Source organism: Stegostoma tigrinum, chromosome 7, assembly GCF_030684315.1.
Source record: "Stegostoma tigrinum isolate sSteTig4 chromosome 7, sSteTig4.hap1, whole genome shotgun sequence".
Classification (NCBI taxonomy): domain Eukaryota; kingdom Metazoa; phylum Chordata; class Chondrichthyes; order Orectolobiformes; family Stegostomatidae; genus Stegostoma; species Stegostoma tigrinum.
The window spans coordinates 65,047,237-65,063,255 of record NC_081360.1 but is presented as its reverse complement, the minus strand read 5'-3'; the positions used below and the strand labels follow the sequence as shown (position 1 = coordinate 65,063,255).

Below are 16,019 nucleotides of genomic sequence, written 5' to 3'. Positions count from 1 at the left end.
TCCGGGTGGTGTTGGGCCGGGGCTCGGGGTCAGCGGGCGCTGATGGCACTCTCACCTCGGGGTGGAGCCCTGGGACACATCCCGGATCCGGCTCCAGCTCGGAATCGTCCCGGTGAAGATCCGCCATCTCCAACCGCCTCGCTGCATTCTCATGAGGATCTATTTGAATTTTCTAAATTCTACAGTAATATGTTATGATGGACCAATTAGAACATAGTGTAGATGACAGAAGACAGTTGGCAGAATTTTCAAGTTAATTTGTGACTTCATACTTCTGACTGATGCAGCTATACTTTATTTCAGACCCTCGTGAATGTACAGAAAGTGAATTCCGCTGTGACAATCTCCAGTGTATTCCTAGTCGTTGGGTGTGTGATCATGAAAATGACTGTGAGGATAACTCGGATGAACGAGACTGTGGTATGATCAGAGCAAGTGAATGTAGAAAAGTGAAACATGTGCTCTTGTATCATTGCAAGAATCAAAAGGTTATTTAAAAGAACAAGTGCATCTGAGATTGTTAATGTCACAGAGGAAAGCTCAGAGGTAAATTAACAATGAACAAATGCAGTGGAGGTAGTTAAATGATATTTCAATAATGAAAATGTGTGTAAACATATCAGGTGTAGGATTTTCAGAGGAGTTCAACACCAAAAATTGATCTGTGCCATTGCCATTCCTGAATTTGCAATAAATGGCCATTAAAAAGGTTATTATTTGCTATTATTTTCATTCACTGTTGCAAGTAAAGTGAAGGAACCTATCAGAACAGTGAGGAAGAAGGGTACCCTCTGGGAACACTGTTCCAAAGATTTTCTCTCATGATAGCTTCCATCACTGAATCATTTCTTGCACCAGTAATTCAGACTCAATTGGTGGGATATTGTTTGTGCCTAATGCCTTTCCCACCCCACCCCCATCAAAGTGAGAGGAAATACAGTAGGAACCTCATTCTAGTTGTAATCAGACTTGTAAGTAAGGTAAGTTGTAACTTTTTCAGACCTCACCACTGCTTGGTGAGTGCTTCTAGATTTTAAAAAAGGCTTTAATAAGATCCCATGTGATAGGTTGCTCAACTATATTGTGCCTCATGAAGTTAATGGCTAGTTGTTAACTGGATAAATGAATTAATTGAATTCTCAAGTCTTAATTAGTTTTAATACATTGAGGATTGATCTGCATGTTTGATGGGAGCTATGGGATGTTGTAGGTCTCGATGGAATAGAACAACGATTAAGAAAGTTTGTGATAGTAATTACAAGTGTTTTTAACATGAGAAACCATGACTTGGTTCAGGCAAGTAGAAGGGAATAGGAACTGAGCCATCGAACCCCACAACCAGACACTGATGCTGTCGTAACAACAAAATAATTAACTGAGATTGGAGATGCCAGTCACATGAACTATCAAGACCACCTCAGACATCTTTTCTAAAAGAAGCTTTCTTAAAAAAGATTGTACCTGATTGTTCCTCCCAGATATAAAGAGTGAGCCTCTGGTTGACCAATGAATTGGGATATTCATTAGTGCTTGTCATCCAGTGGTCTGGCTTGATATTGATGTTATGTATACCTATATGTTTATTTTATAGAGCTGCTAACATGCCTGCCCGGTTACTTTGAGTGTTCTAGTGGTCACTGCATCATTGAAAGGTTCAGGTGTGACGGGAATGCTGACTGTGCAGATTACTCTGATGAAAGTACCTGTCGTAAGTCTTCTTAAGTATCTAGCTTTTCACAGAAGAGTATATTACAAAAACAGCACTGAACAATGAAATAAAAGCAAATGAGCTGGAAATATAGAGCTGGTTTATCAACAATGGAAAGAGTTGAGAGTCTTGATCCAAATTTTTGTTAGTCAGTCTCTTACACTCCAACAAAAATAGAGACTAGAAGAGAACTTTTGGAAACCGAAGCTTTGATGAAGTTTAAGAAAAGGCAATAAATTAGTTCAATGGTTTTTTTTCACTATTTTAAATAAGGGAAAGACATGTTTATAACAACGTATTGTACGAAGACCATTAGATTGGAAAGAATATATAAAGACTAAGGAAGGATTAACTCTCTCTCACTAATACATTTGATTAAAATTCCCTTGTTTGCTGTTTCAATCCAAACATTATTCTTTTTAATATATTTTTATGACTGCTAAATATTGCACTTGCAGAAATAGTAACCCAAATGTTAATTAATTGTGAATTGAAACTGAAAGATAAAGTATGGAATGAAGATTCAGGAGAGTTGAGGATACAACAAATGTTTGCAATTGTTGAAGCCAACTTTCAGACTAGAGGGCTGATGAAAGTCCAGCAAGATGTGTTCGAGTTACTGTGGTTTTCTGTGAGATTACTTGAAACAGTGCAGGAAGGCAGAAATAGGAAGGTCAGTGTAAGTTACGTGAGGAAATTGGAGGCCTGTAACCTATTTCCCAATAATTCTATCCATCAACTTCATTCTGTTAAAAACCTCCCTCAAGTCACATCTTTGTTTTCACTTTTAAATAGAAAATAGCTCCAGCATGCATAGATCTGTTTTGATGTATAGAATTTCTCAGTTTTTGTGTCACATTGGTAAATCTGTGTATGGCCTTGTACAGTACTGATTCTGTCTTATTTATTATAAGAAATCAGAACAGTCCACAGTATGCTAAATGCAGTTTAACCAATGCTCTAGAAGTTTAAGATAACTTTTCTTCTTTTCCATTCTGCCCCTCTAGGCATAAATACCAAGTGCTTTGCTATCATTATGGCCTTATTAACCTTCAATGCTACTTTCACTAATTTATATATCTGAATCCAAGATTTCACTAGCCCAAGGAGTATGTAACTTCCTTATTATTCCTATCAAAAATGTACCTTTCACGTTAATATGTTGCATATTGATATTTATTTCCAATGTATGTTCTACAAATTTATTAATGTCATCCTGTAATTTTCAGCAGTTCTCCACTGTCATTAATATACCTCCCAATTTGGTGTTGTCAACAAATTTTAAATGGTGTTTCCTAGAATTGTGACGGAAATAAATTAGAGATCACACCTTGGCCAAGACTCTCAAAATCTTGGATTTCCTAAGGATTCAGCATATTTATTAAATGAGTTCCTGATATAGACAGGCCATTACAATTCCAGGTTTGCATTCTACTGCAGTTAGTTGGAAGAAAGTTAACTACTGACTGTGCAATCCAGTTATGTCTACTCGAAATGTTTGTGGACAATGATCATCTCCCCAATCAAATAGTTTGATCCATGCTAACACATCAAAAGGGGAGCAAGCCCAAGACTGCTTAATGCTTGTGACCAGCATCAATTACTTCCCAATCCCTTTGAAAAAGGGTAGAAAAATAAAGCAAAAATGAAATCAGGTATGTAAAGTATTATTAGTGACTAAAAATATAACCATTTTCTATTCCGCTGTCAGCAAGAAGCTACCTCTGTGATGAATGGCTTTCTTGGTATATGGTTTGTTAGATTCTTCTAATATGCGGGCGACCGGGCTGCAGCTGTCACACTTCGAGGTAAAGAGAACTTTTTATTCATGATAACACAGAGGGACTTCAGTATCTAACCTTTGTTAGCATTGACTCTCCGTGATATCACAGACAAAAAGTTCTCTTTCACTTGAACAAAACCAAAGTTGCTGGAAAAGCTCAGCAGGTCTGACAGCACCTGTGGAGGACAAAACAGAGTTAACCATTTGGGTCCGGTGACCCTTCCACAGAACTGATGGTGGCTGGGAAAACGCTAATTTATATGCAGAAAATAGGGAGGTGGGTAGGCTGGGGAGTAAATGGTAAGATAGGTAGAGCCTTGTTACCACATAGCCTGCCACTGCACAGCCCCTGTTTTTAGTCACTAACAGTCCCCATTAACAACTACTCACCCTCCCAGCCTGATCGTTAGCAACTCCTTTGTCTGTCCAACTGTCTTTCTCTCTCTTTGGGCTCTATCCCATTGTTTACTCCCTACCCCACCCACCGCCCTATTTTCTGCATAAAACCTGACGTTTTCCCAGCCACGATCCAGTTTTGAGGAAGGGTCATCGGACCCAAAAGTTTAACTTTTTTTTTTCCTTCACAGATGCTGCCAGACCTGCTGAGTTTTTCCAGCAACTTTGTTTTTGTTCCTGATTTACGGCATCCACAGTTCTTTTGGTTTTCTCTTTATCTCAAAGTCTGACAGCTGCAGTCTGGTTATTCACGTATTAGAAGAAATTCTCTAACATGGCTGTATGTTTCAAAAACATTTAATAGAAATGTATCTTCCTAAATGTTCATTTATGCCCTTAACCTTCACAGCAACTCGCTATCCCAATGGAACTTACTGCCCACCGTTCCTGTTTGAGTGCAGGAATCATGTCTGTGTGCAACAATACTGGAAGTGTGATGGGGACAACGATTGTGGAGATGGATCTGATGAAGAGCTCCACCATTGCTGTAAGCCATTTTAATGAGCTTTGTAAAACTTAAATAAACAAAATTATTTTTCATTGAAAATGATAACATCTTTTGGTAAATCATTTAAAAGCATAAAAACAAAAAATCATTTAACATTGAAAAGCACTGCAGCTCCTTTTGTTTTCCCTTGATATACCTAAATTATAAATAGTAGTAGGCAGTTGATAGCATTTCAATTAAATGGAACCAAAATCTCTGTCACTACCTGTGAGGCCCACTGAAATAAACTCGCCCAGAATCTAGTGGGCAATGAACTCACAGCAAAATCCTTAACTGAGAACAAATTACCAGTCCCACTCATAAGATTACATGTGAGGTAGTATGAGAATTTGAACGTTCCTCACCATTGTAGCATAGTGCATTTCTCGGACAGGCACTGTAGTAAACAGTTGGTCATCACTTAGCAAGCCAGAGGTTATCTTTGCAATTGAACGTAATTATGTATTGTGGAATTTTAGCAAAGGAAAGCAGAGTCCAAATACTGCATGTTACCTCACCAATGCTATTAGCTAAATGAGGTATTCCCTATAGATATTCAAATCCATGCCCTTGAACTGAAGAGCAAAGTTCTGGGTTTTGCCAGACTAACAATCAGGATGGGACAGGGTATCAGTGACAAGGATTTAATGAATTGAGGTTTGTCAGCAAAGATTTAAATTTACTTCTGCGTTAACTAACTTCCCAAGAAGGGTCTAGGCCCGAAACGTCAGCCTTCCTGCTCCTCTGATGCTGCTTGGCCTGCTATGTTCATCCAGCTCTACACCTTGGTTTCCATGTACTGCATTCTTCTTTGTGTTTGGCTGAGTGCTTCATGGAGTTACATTGTGAAAAAGAGTTATCCTCCACAAAAATGAGTAGCGAAAACCACTGATCTATATTCTCCAGCAGTTTATCTTCTCAACTTGATTAGAAAGCCAATGTTTTGCTACTTACCCTTTTATAGACATCAATTTTATGTAGAATCATAGAATCGTGCAAATTACAGCTCAGAAGGACACCATTCTCTCCTTCATGCCTGTGCTGGTCCTTTGAAAGACCACTGTCACATATTTGTTTTTTTTGTCAGCAACCTATAAGTATGGGGTCATAGAAGCATAAAATGTAGAATAATATGAAACTCACAGTATTAATAAATACGTGAGATTTCAGACATAGAAACATAGCCCTTCAAGCTTGCTCAATCAGTGTGATTATGTAACCTGTTTCTACTTTTCTCCTATATTCTTTGATCTCATTAGCCCCAAGTGCCATATCCAACTCTTTCTCGAAATCATACAATATTTTCACCTCGACGGCTTTCAATGGTAGTTAATTCCACAGGTTCACCAGACTCACTAAGGTTATCAAGTCTCAGGAATATGAGTACTTAGTCATTTTCCACAAATATCAAAGTTTTTAAACAATTGTTCTTTTCTAGTGGACATTCCATGTGACTCCCCTTTCCGTTTTCGCTGTGACAATAATCGCTGTGTGTACGTACATGAATTATGCAACAATGTAAATGATTGTGGAGATGGAAGTGATGAAAAAGAAGAAAACTGTAAGTTTGTATTCAGTTATTCACCTTTGTTTTGACTGATTAAAAAGCAATAGTTTTATCTATGCACGCACAGAACAATGGCATTTAATGGAAATTTTATTTCACAATTAGGTAAACCAGCTACACCTCATCCTTGCACAACTGGGGAATACAAATGTGGAGATGGAAACTGCATTCCTGTACGACATGTTTGTGATAATTATGCTCACTGTGCTGATCAGTCTGACGAGTTGGGGTGCAGTAAGTATGCAGATATATACTTGGATGCTCATAGATAGGGTGTAATGCGCAGCATAAAAAAGGAAGATGATGATGATGCTAGAATATACAGCAAATGCTTATATGATGCTAATGACCATAATGTTTAACTAAGCGGCACAGAATATTAACTAGTAGATGAAAAATACAACAATGAATGGCAGAGCTTTAGATATAAGTAGTAACTGAATCAATCAATTGACTTTATAATTAGGAAATGACAGTAGATGGCATTAATGCCCCAGGTTTTCTGTTGGCTAGATAGTCATTATTCGAGAATAGACTAGAGTCTACAGAATTTTCATCACAGCAGTCTCTGAAGGAATTGCCGCGGAATTGATTTTTTTTCTATTAGGCAGTTCCTCTACAGCTCAGACCTGCCAAGAAAGTCCATTTAAATCAGACCTTGACCTGACACCTCTTCAATCCCCCACCCGCTAACCCAATATTAACCCATCCGTACCCACCAAAGCATCCTTGCCACTGCCAGACACAGTTTCCCACACCCACCCTGACCTAGCTTAAACACTGCACCACTTACCTTTATCACCTTGCATTCTGGCACCCTACTGACTTGGCAGCCTACGCTTTCTCCTTAACATCCCATCCAAGGGCACCCAGCCCCTTCCTGAGAGTTACCCTGCTTACCTGGAAACCTATCACCCTACATATTTATCTCCCTCGATTTTAGCCTTGCCCCACACTAACATTGTCCTTGCCTTATGTATTCACATTTCACAGCGGCTCTCAATATGGTGGTGTGACCCTTTAGATTTTACAATGCATCAGCTAATTGTGGTGAAATGAGATGTGGTTTTCCTCTCACTTACAGCTCTGCTCTGTGAAAGAACTGTCGGAATGGAAGTACAGCTCCAATTTCTGAAGAAGCCCTTAACAGAATCTCTTCTCAGAAATTGAGACCTCCTTCCTTCCATAAAATAAAGAAGGATCAGAGTGATGATAAATCACAAGGGAATACCAATCTGAGAAATTCTAGCCCAGTATCCTACTGTGTCAGATAATTCTAATTAACAATTCAAGTTCAATTTGAAGTTTTGTAGTGATTCTGATTTCGAAATCTATTGAAACTGTCAGATATAAAGAGTAGCAATGATAAATTTGACATTAGACTTCAGAGTATACAGTGGTATAAATTTGGTACCAATGTGAAGGAAAATTTGTAATATGCATATGTAGAATACTGTATGACAGTGCAATATGTGGCACAGTATGAGTCAACCAGACATCCACAATTTCTAAAGCAAACAGGAAGCCCTACGTGTCTAAGATGCATTAACTGAAAATTTTTAAAAATGTTTATTTTTGGCTCTTAATTGACCCCATGAAAATGATTTCTGAACTGTATGCTTAAAACCATTAGGAAAAACAAAACAGAATCAGTGGTGATAATATGTGACTTGCAGGAATGCTGCTTCAAAAACAACTTTTAAATTCCTGGAATGTGGGAAACTTTTGATTTAAAGCACTTAGCTATTAAGACCAGTGGAGTTAATTCACAATGGCTTCAGCTTTGTATTTTTCTGAACACTTAGATGATCTTTACACAACAAGCTCTAAACCAGTTAAAATGGTGATTTTTATCGTGAGGTGATAAATTCATGTACAATATTCTCGGAGTATTTTCAATTCTTTTTCATCTACTTTTGTGTTGATTGGGAGTAATTTTGCCTATCAATTAACATCAGAGTATAACCTAAGAATGAGAAGTTATCTGATTTCCTGGTGCACTTGAGAAGCAAAATCCAACTAATTAATTGGACGCCACACACTTTTTCTTCACCCTGTGCAAAGCCAGATGAGTAACACACAATTGTGGTAGCCAGCCAATTTCTTAAAGTCTAGACCTATTGTAAACTTAAGTAGAATCTGATGAATATACTGAGTATGTATGTTTCTGCCTCTAAAATGGCTAAACGACAAAGATAAGAATGTGCATATTAGTACACAGTCACAAGACTTTCTATAGCTGTGCTCAGTGCTAAAATGCAACTCCACTATAGTTTCAGCCACGTTTTTTGTGGTATAACTGCAGCCTTGGTTACAATGACAGCTTATTATAGCACTACAGAACCTGGTAGACCTATTTGTACTTTAATTCCTCTTTCATGCAAGTAGGAAATAGCACAATGTTCTCAGTTAAGGGTGTTGGGTAGATTGAAACTCTCTCATTCAGCTCTGAGTATAGCAAGTGAGACACAGGGCAAAATTGCTAGGAATACTGAAAGATCCAGAACTTTAATAATAACACCAAATCTCCTTGCATGTTCTTTCTAGTAAAGTTAATACATCTTTTGTGACAGGTTGATGTTTTGGAGTAAGTTATAACGAGAGATATCTAAATTTTTCCGCTATTAAAATACCTTTCTCTTTACCTAGATCATGATACGAAACGATCTTGTTCTGAAAACCTCTGTGAGCACAATTGTACAGATCTGAACAATGGCGGTTTCATCTGTCATTGTAGGCCTGGGTATCAAGTAAAGGAAGATGATGCAAACGCTTGTGATGGTAAATCTCTAACCTGCATGTGATGTATTGGTAACTTTTTGAAGTCACCTAGAAAATGAGTGCTAGCTGGTTTTAAAAAAAAAAGAACCACCAGTAAAGTTGATCTTTGAAAGCAAAGAGAAAAAAAATGGTTCCTCCTTTGATGTTGTGAGATTATTTTGTGAAATATTGTTAATTGTAAAAAGTACACTGGCAGGGGCAATATCAGAAGGTTTCATTCTGAGTCTCTTTTTGAGCACATATCTGGAATCCTGACTTCTCTAACTGCAAGGAAACAGCAAAAACAACTTGAATTTATGTAAATGCAGAAAAACAGATTGGCTCAAAGAAGTGAAATTAGCTTGAAAATTGGCATTGAGTGAAACAGCGAGGTCTCTGTTGGGGTGGCTAAAAGCTTGGTTAGAGCAATTGATTTTTAGGAATGTCTCTTAGGAGTAGGGGAAGAGGCAGTTAGATGGAGAAGTTTAGGAAAGTACAGAACATTGGGACATGGTATTAAAAGGTATTGCCATCAGTGGTTGGGCAAAGTTGGGGGATGTACGTGGGACTGAAGTTAGAGGATACAGGAACCTTCAAAGGTTAGTCAGAAAAAGACTGCTGGTGCCATGTAAAGTTTTGGACACAAGGGTTAGGATGCTGAGTTTGAGATGGTGGAGGACTAGGGACAAATACATTACAGTGGTTACAAAAGGGTGAGATGTTATTTGGGACAACAATTAACTTTCATACTACAGATTGCTACAAAAACAGGTTTGAGGCTGGGAATACTGCAGCAAATTACTCACATCCTGACTCCACAAAATTTGTTGACCACGTACAAGACAAAAGTCAAAAGTGTGATGAAATACTGCCCACTTACCTGGATGAATACAGCTCCAACAACACTTAAAAAGCTTGATACTCTCCAGGTTAAAGCACATTTGATTGGCCCCCCCATCCACCAACTTAAACATTTGCTGTTTGCACCAATTGTGCATATAGACACAACGGTATGTATCAGTATGTAACTCACCAACATACCTTCAACAGCACTTTCCAAACCTGAAACTGCTAAAGCTGAGAAGAACAAGGGCAGAAGATGCATGGGAACACCATCACCCTGTTAAGAACCCCCTCAAGCCACATATTCTTCTGACTCCAGACTATTAGGCCATTTCTTGACTGTCAGAGGGTAAAGATCCTGCAACACCCTTTCTAACTATGTGGGTAACTGCTGCGCATGAGCTGCACTGGTTCAAATGTGCAGATCAACACTGCCTTCTCTGCTGATTGAACAAGAGGTGCCACATCCTTTGGAAGAATTAAAAAGATATCTGCATCAGAGTCTTTGTTGAAGTTTAATTAGTTGATATTAATGATGGAAAGGACACAAGGTTGGAAACTTAGTTTTGAATTAAATCAGTTAGATTGTATACAACTTAATTCAGCTTGAGGTGACAGGCAGTAGAACAAACTGATAGCAGGAAAATGCAGGCTGTAGTAGTGACCCTTTGCACTGCTGTTCAAACAGTTCCAGCTGCTAGGTAACCACATGATGATAAAAGCAGTAGGGTACTGCTGAAGCAGATTTGGCTGTCAGCAACATTCACGCGGAATCCAATCCCATAAGCTATTTTTTATGGGGCATACTGTTTGCCATCCCATCAACTAAACGGTGAACTAAGAACTAATCCAGAGAATAAAGTCAGCTGTCCTTTTAATCACTTTACCCTCCAAGAGGCTTGATTTGGCACAGGTCAGGTATTAGCCCCCATCTAAGTTTGAGGACCTGTCTCAGGGAGTTTTTGGCCAAACCAGTTAAAGCAACTCTGTTGACCAAATGGTGCCAAGTCTGAGTAGTGAGAATTGCTGGGATCATAGCCAGTCCCTGAGGAAGAGGAGGTTATAGATAGAAATTGGCAATAAGTCTAGGGTGTTTGTGGGAGCTGGTTGACGTGCCCCCAAAAAAGGTTGTGAGGGAAATTGGGGGCAGGGGCATGGATCTGAGGCCAAGGGCCATGACATCCAATGCGCATAGAAGACTAGCAAAGGATGGCCTCTCCTCCTCGTTTCCTCCATACCAGCTTGCCTGATGTAAGTTGCCACATTTGTTATAGCAGCAGGGACTAGATTACACACTTAAATGGCCATAATTTGCAACGGACTAGGCCAACAATCAGGTTCCTCCACTACCGATTGTAAAATAATGGATAGATTGGGGAGGCAGGTGGGAAAATGGAGAAAAGGCCAAGTGCTGGATTTTATAGATGACCCCACTCCCAATTTTAAACATATTGGCAAAGTAACTTTGAAATCCATACCCATCTCAGTGGCTGATATTATAGCAGCTTAAAGTGTAAAGCCTATAAACAAAAACTTAGGAATGAAATTTCAGTACGATCTACGAAAACATTATTAGCCAGTTAAAATCTTTAAGGTTGTAAGATTTTGGTATGGATCAAGTAGCAAATGTGCAACAAAGCAATGGATATCATTTTGCGTTATGGTATTGTTGTTTAATCTTACTTGTTAGCCTCACAATTTCCTAAATTTGTACAGTCTTTCGCTATGTTTGACTGTCACTTTCTCACAGACCTGGTAAACTGCTGTCCCATTAGAAAGGCATCTTGGTTGGCCAACCGAACCACATCATACAACGACAGAACTAACAAGAGTTTGGTGATTTGACCATTTCAGCCACCCAGACTGTTTTAAACAACATGATATGCTCACCAGTAATAGTTCGTAATATTCTTTCATTCACTTTCCATCTTTTTCCCATTTCTTCCCCATCTCCCGCTGGATCCCTGACTCCACTAAACTCTACCCACAACTACCTCTGGACTGTCAGGTTCAATTTTTGGAGAGGATAGCAAATGTGAAAGCAAAGCAATGCCCTGAAATACCTGAGCTGCCCCAGTTATGACCATTTGAACTTTCCCCATTTTCTTCGCATTATCTTTGGAAGATGCGCATTTTAACTTCCTCAGTCCTAAGTTCCATGTTTCTCTCCATAAATCTCTTCATCACTTTACCTCTCTCTTTTCATTAAGACACTCCTTAAAATCTATCATTTTGACCAAACCTTTGATTGCCCTTCCTAACAACTGTGTGAAATGTTGTTCATCTTTCCTGTGATGAACCCTAAGGATATATTGTTTGATTGAAAGGGAGATATACATTAACAAGCAGTTCCTGTGTACAGTCACATTTCAAAAATTGGCCACAATTTTAAATCTGCTACTCCTGATAAGGTACGGATGTGATGTTTGAATTGTTTTAGAGAATGAATGTTGTTTTTATTGGAAAAGAGAGACAAGTCAAACCAGATGTAAAATAATGCTTGGAATTGGAAGTGTAAGTTGTACACCTTATCACTTATTGTTTAATTTTGCAGGTTGCTTGAAATTGAATATCTGCATCACTTTCTTACTGCATTTTTCTCACTATTCAGATATCGATGAGTGTGAGATCTTTGGCACCTGTCCTCATATTTGCAAAAATAGCAAAGGAAGCTATGAGTGTTTCTGTGCTGAGGGATTTCGATCTATTGTGGAGGAGCATGGCATTCAGTGCGTGGCAACTGGTAAGTACTTTTTTTATGCATTCCTTCTATGTACTCAGTCAGCGTAAGGTCAGATAAAGGACAATTGCAACATTCATCTGATACACCTCTCACAGACATGCACTGAATGTCATGAATTTGCTGCTTTTGTGATGTGGACACAAAGTCAGTGCACCAGGTACTTAAAACTATTAGAGTCACCTGACAGTGAAATGATGGTCCACTAATGCACGCCACTCAAGTCTTCTGCACCAAAAAGTAACTAATGTTACGTGTGGAATCTTATTCCTTCATGTTGTTCAGGGAATTTTTAAAACATTTAAATTTTAATACTTTTCTTTTTTCTATTATTTTTAATCTACTCTTAATTACCCTCCCTTTATGTTTCTTTCTATACCTAATTTGTCCCTGAATTCACTGCCTTTAATTCACCATCCAGCTCATTCATTCAGCTATTTCTCTCCCTATCCTTAATCTTATTGGTTAAAGATGTACTTTGGTAAGCAATATGTCAATATGCATGTTTGGATTCCTGAAGTTCCACACACTATAAGTTTGGCCTTATCAACAGCCTTGCAAAATGTCTTCAATCTATTTGTTCACCATACAAGTTTTGATGCTGATATGGGACATATCAAAGACATCCTGCAGGTTGATGGCTACTCTGATCAGATCAGTTTTTTCCAAGTACCACACTAACTCATGGAGGGGCTTACTACCATAATATAAGTTTTGAGAAGTGTCCATGTTATCTCAGATTGTAAGGTGTCTCAAATATTTGAGGAATAGTGAAACTATTTTGTCCTGCTTCTACATATTAGCAATGTGAATGGTGTTTACCACTAACTGGATGCTGATGTCAATCCAAAACTACTTTCAGTCAATTACATAAATGTGTACTATGATGCATGAATTCCAATGCCTGTGTGATGCTGGATACATTGGCCATGTGTCTCAAACAATGGCAGATTGTATCAAATAACATATCTGTTTGAGTGTTTGCAACAGGTAAGGTACTGACTGCACATTATATGCCTATTCTTGCAAACTCAAACTGCAGTGGCAAATATTAGAAGTGATTCCAAAATTAGAAATGATTGCTAAATAATCCTGACTCTATGAAGATTTACATTGAGAATTAAATTTGTATTGTTAGTTTGCTAGCATATACAGTAAGTATGGTTCACTTTTGCATATTGCAAACTTGCGTATATTAACACACAAGGGTCTGTTCTTTGTGGACAGAAGGAACCAGAATGCACACTGCACCTGTTTCAACTCCGCAAAATAGGTGACTATCATTCTCTGGTTCATTTTGCATAGTAGTGCCAAAGTCAAATTGCCTAGTTTAAAATTAAATGAAAGCATGGTGCTTAACTGTCAGTCATCATCTAACTAGTGCATTCACTGTGGTAGCTCCTCTACCAATCAGAATCCACTTGCCAACCAATTAACACTCTCCTTTTTACAGCATACATGTTGTTTTTCGTTTACATTGACACTTCTTGCAAAGTCTCCTGATGAGTGCATGGTGAAATGCATCAATGAAATGTGTTCTTTTTCAGCATACTCAAGTTCTGTATGATTAAATATTGATGAGGTGGCAGGAAGGATTGGAGGAGTTTGTGGAACAACTGAGAGTTAAGAAGTTTGGGCGGCACGGTGGCTCAGTGGTTAGCACTGCAGCCTCACTGCGCCAGGAACCCGGGTTCGATTCCAGCCTTGGGTAACTGTCTGTGCAGAGTTTGCACATTTTCCCCGTGTCTGTGTGGTTTCCTCCGGGTGCTCCAGTTTCCTCCCACAGTCCAAAGATGTGCAGGCTAGGTGGATCGGCCATGCTAAATTGCCCGTAGTGTTCAGGAGTGTGTGGTTTATAGGGGGATGGGTCTGGGTGGGATGCTCCAAGGGGCAGTGTGAATTTTTTGGGCCAAAGGGCCTATTTCCACACTGTAGGAAATCTAATCTAATTTTGTATAAATCGAACAAAAATAAAATGTGCTTAAAATTATATTGAAATCTACAATTATGTCTCTCGATCAAACCCTTTGAATTTGTGTTCGGCATTGCAGACTTCTTTCCAAAGCAGGCAAGAGCTTCATTTTAGTGAAAAAAATTTTGAGAACAGCAGTGATTCCACTTTCTGTCCACCAGATAGGTTGAACTCCACACAAGAAACCTGTGGCACAGGATTGGACTTAGCAGCACTTATTGTTTGGGCATTTGAAGTCTAAAATAGTGTCTGATGCATACCCATACACATCTGCAGTGAATCATGTTGGACTCCATTTTGTTGGTGCTATTTTATTTCTTCATTCTTGTATTGAAATAGGCAGGGCCAACATCCCTTGTCCACCCCCTAACGCTTTGAACTGAATGTCTTTTGGAGGCAATTTCAGAGAGAAGCTCAGCGGGAACCACATTGCTGTGGGTCTAGAGTCATATGAAGACCAGATCTAGACTGAAAATTTGCTTCTCTAAAGGGCATTAATGAAATGAATGGGATATTATGAGAATCAACAGTGTCATTTTAGAATTTAATTCAAGTTTCACCAACAGTCATGGTGATATTTTGAAGCAATGTCCCTAGAGCTTTAGCCTAGGGTTCTGGATTATTAAATCAAGAACGGTACCGCTGTCGCCACCACTTTTGTACAGCTAATGCTTGCTGAAAATAATACAGATTGTGATGTCAACCAGCTTGCAACACTGAAATTGCTCCCTGAGTCTCGTCATGCTCCCAATGTCCCCTCTTGCACCCCACGTCCCCTTTTGCAAGCACGTCACCATTACCAATCTTTATCCCCTCGTGCTTCCCTCATGTTCCCCTCATGATCCCTCATATCCTATAATGTTCCATTACGTGCCCTCAAACTCCTGATATTTCCTCATGTTCCTAATGCTTCCATATGCCGACCATATACCCTCCATAGACATTCACCCAGTATCCATTATGGGCCATCCTGAAGATACCTTTGAAATGAGCAAAAGAAGAAATGTAACTGTCCATAGCGTTATAGAGATGTACAGCACAGAAAAAGACCCCTCGTTTCAACTTGTCCATGCCAACCCAATATGCTAAATAAACCTAGTCTCATTTGCCAGCATTTGGCCCATATCCCTCTAAACCTTTCCTATTCACATACCCATCCAGATGCCTATTCCATGCTGGAACTGTATCAGCCTCCACCCTCTGCATGAAAAAGTCGCCCTTGGATCCCTTTCCCTTCTCACTTTAAACCAGTGCCGTCTGGTTTTGGACTCCCCACCCTGGGGAAAAGGTCTTGTCTGTCCACCCTATCCATGCCCCTCATGATTTTATAAACCTCTGTAAGGTCACCCCTCAGCCTCAAACACTCAAGGGAAAATAGCCACAGCCTATTCAACCTCTCACTATATTGCTGACACCCTCCAACTCTGGCAATATCCTTGTTAGCCTTTTCTGAACCCTTTCAAGTTTCACAACAGCCTTCCTATAACAGGGAGACCAGAATTGCACACAATATTCCAAAAGTTGCCTAATCAATGTCCTGTACAGCTGCAACATGATCTCCCAACTCCTGTCCTCAATGCACTGACCATTAAAGGCAAACACGCCAAACGCTTTCTTCACAATCCTATCTACCCGCGACTACACTTCCAAGGAACTATGAATCTGCACTCCAGTATCTCTTTGTTCAGCAGCACTCCCTAGGA

At 39.2% G+C, this 16,019-nt stretch overlaps 1 protein-coding gene across 4 annotated transcripts in view; it reads left to right on the top strand.

Annotated features, from left to right (window-relative positions):
* The window catches only part of lrp2a (low density lipoprotein receptor-related protein 2a), a 313,171-nt gene that overhangs the window by 238,758 nt on the left and 58,394 nt on the right, over positions 1–16,019 (top strand). For all 4 annotated transcript variants that reach the window (XM_059647356.1, XM_059647357.1, XM_059647359.1 and 1 more), the window contains 7 exons: positions 304–420; positions 1,592–1,708; positions 4,297–4,434; positions 5,873–5,995; positions 6,107–6,235; positions 8,651–8,782; positions 12,216–12,347. In XM_059647356.1, coding sequence (XP_059503339.1) covers positions 304–420; positions 1,592–1,708; positions 4,297–4,434; positions 5,873–5,995; positions 6,107–6,235; positions 8,651–8,782; positions 12,216–12,347 — 888 coding nt within the window. The remainder of the gene's footprint in view (positions 1–303; positions 421–1,591; positions 1,709–4,296; positions 4,435–5,872; positions 5,996–6,106; positions 6,236–8,650; positions 8,783–12,215; positions 12,348–16,019) is intronic.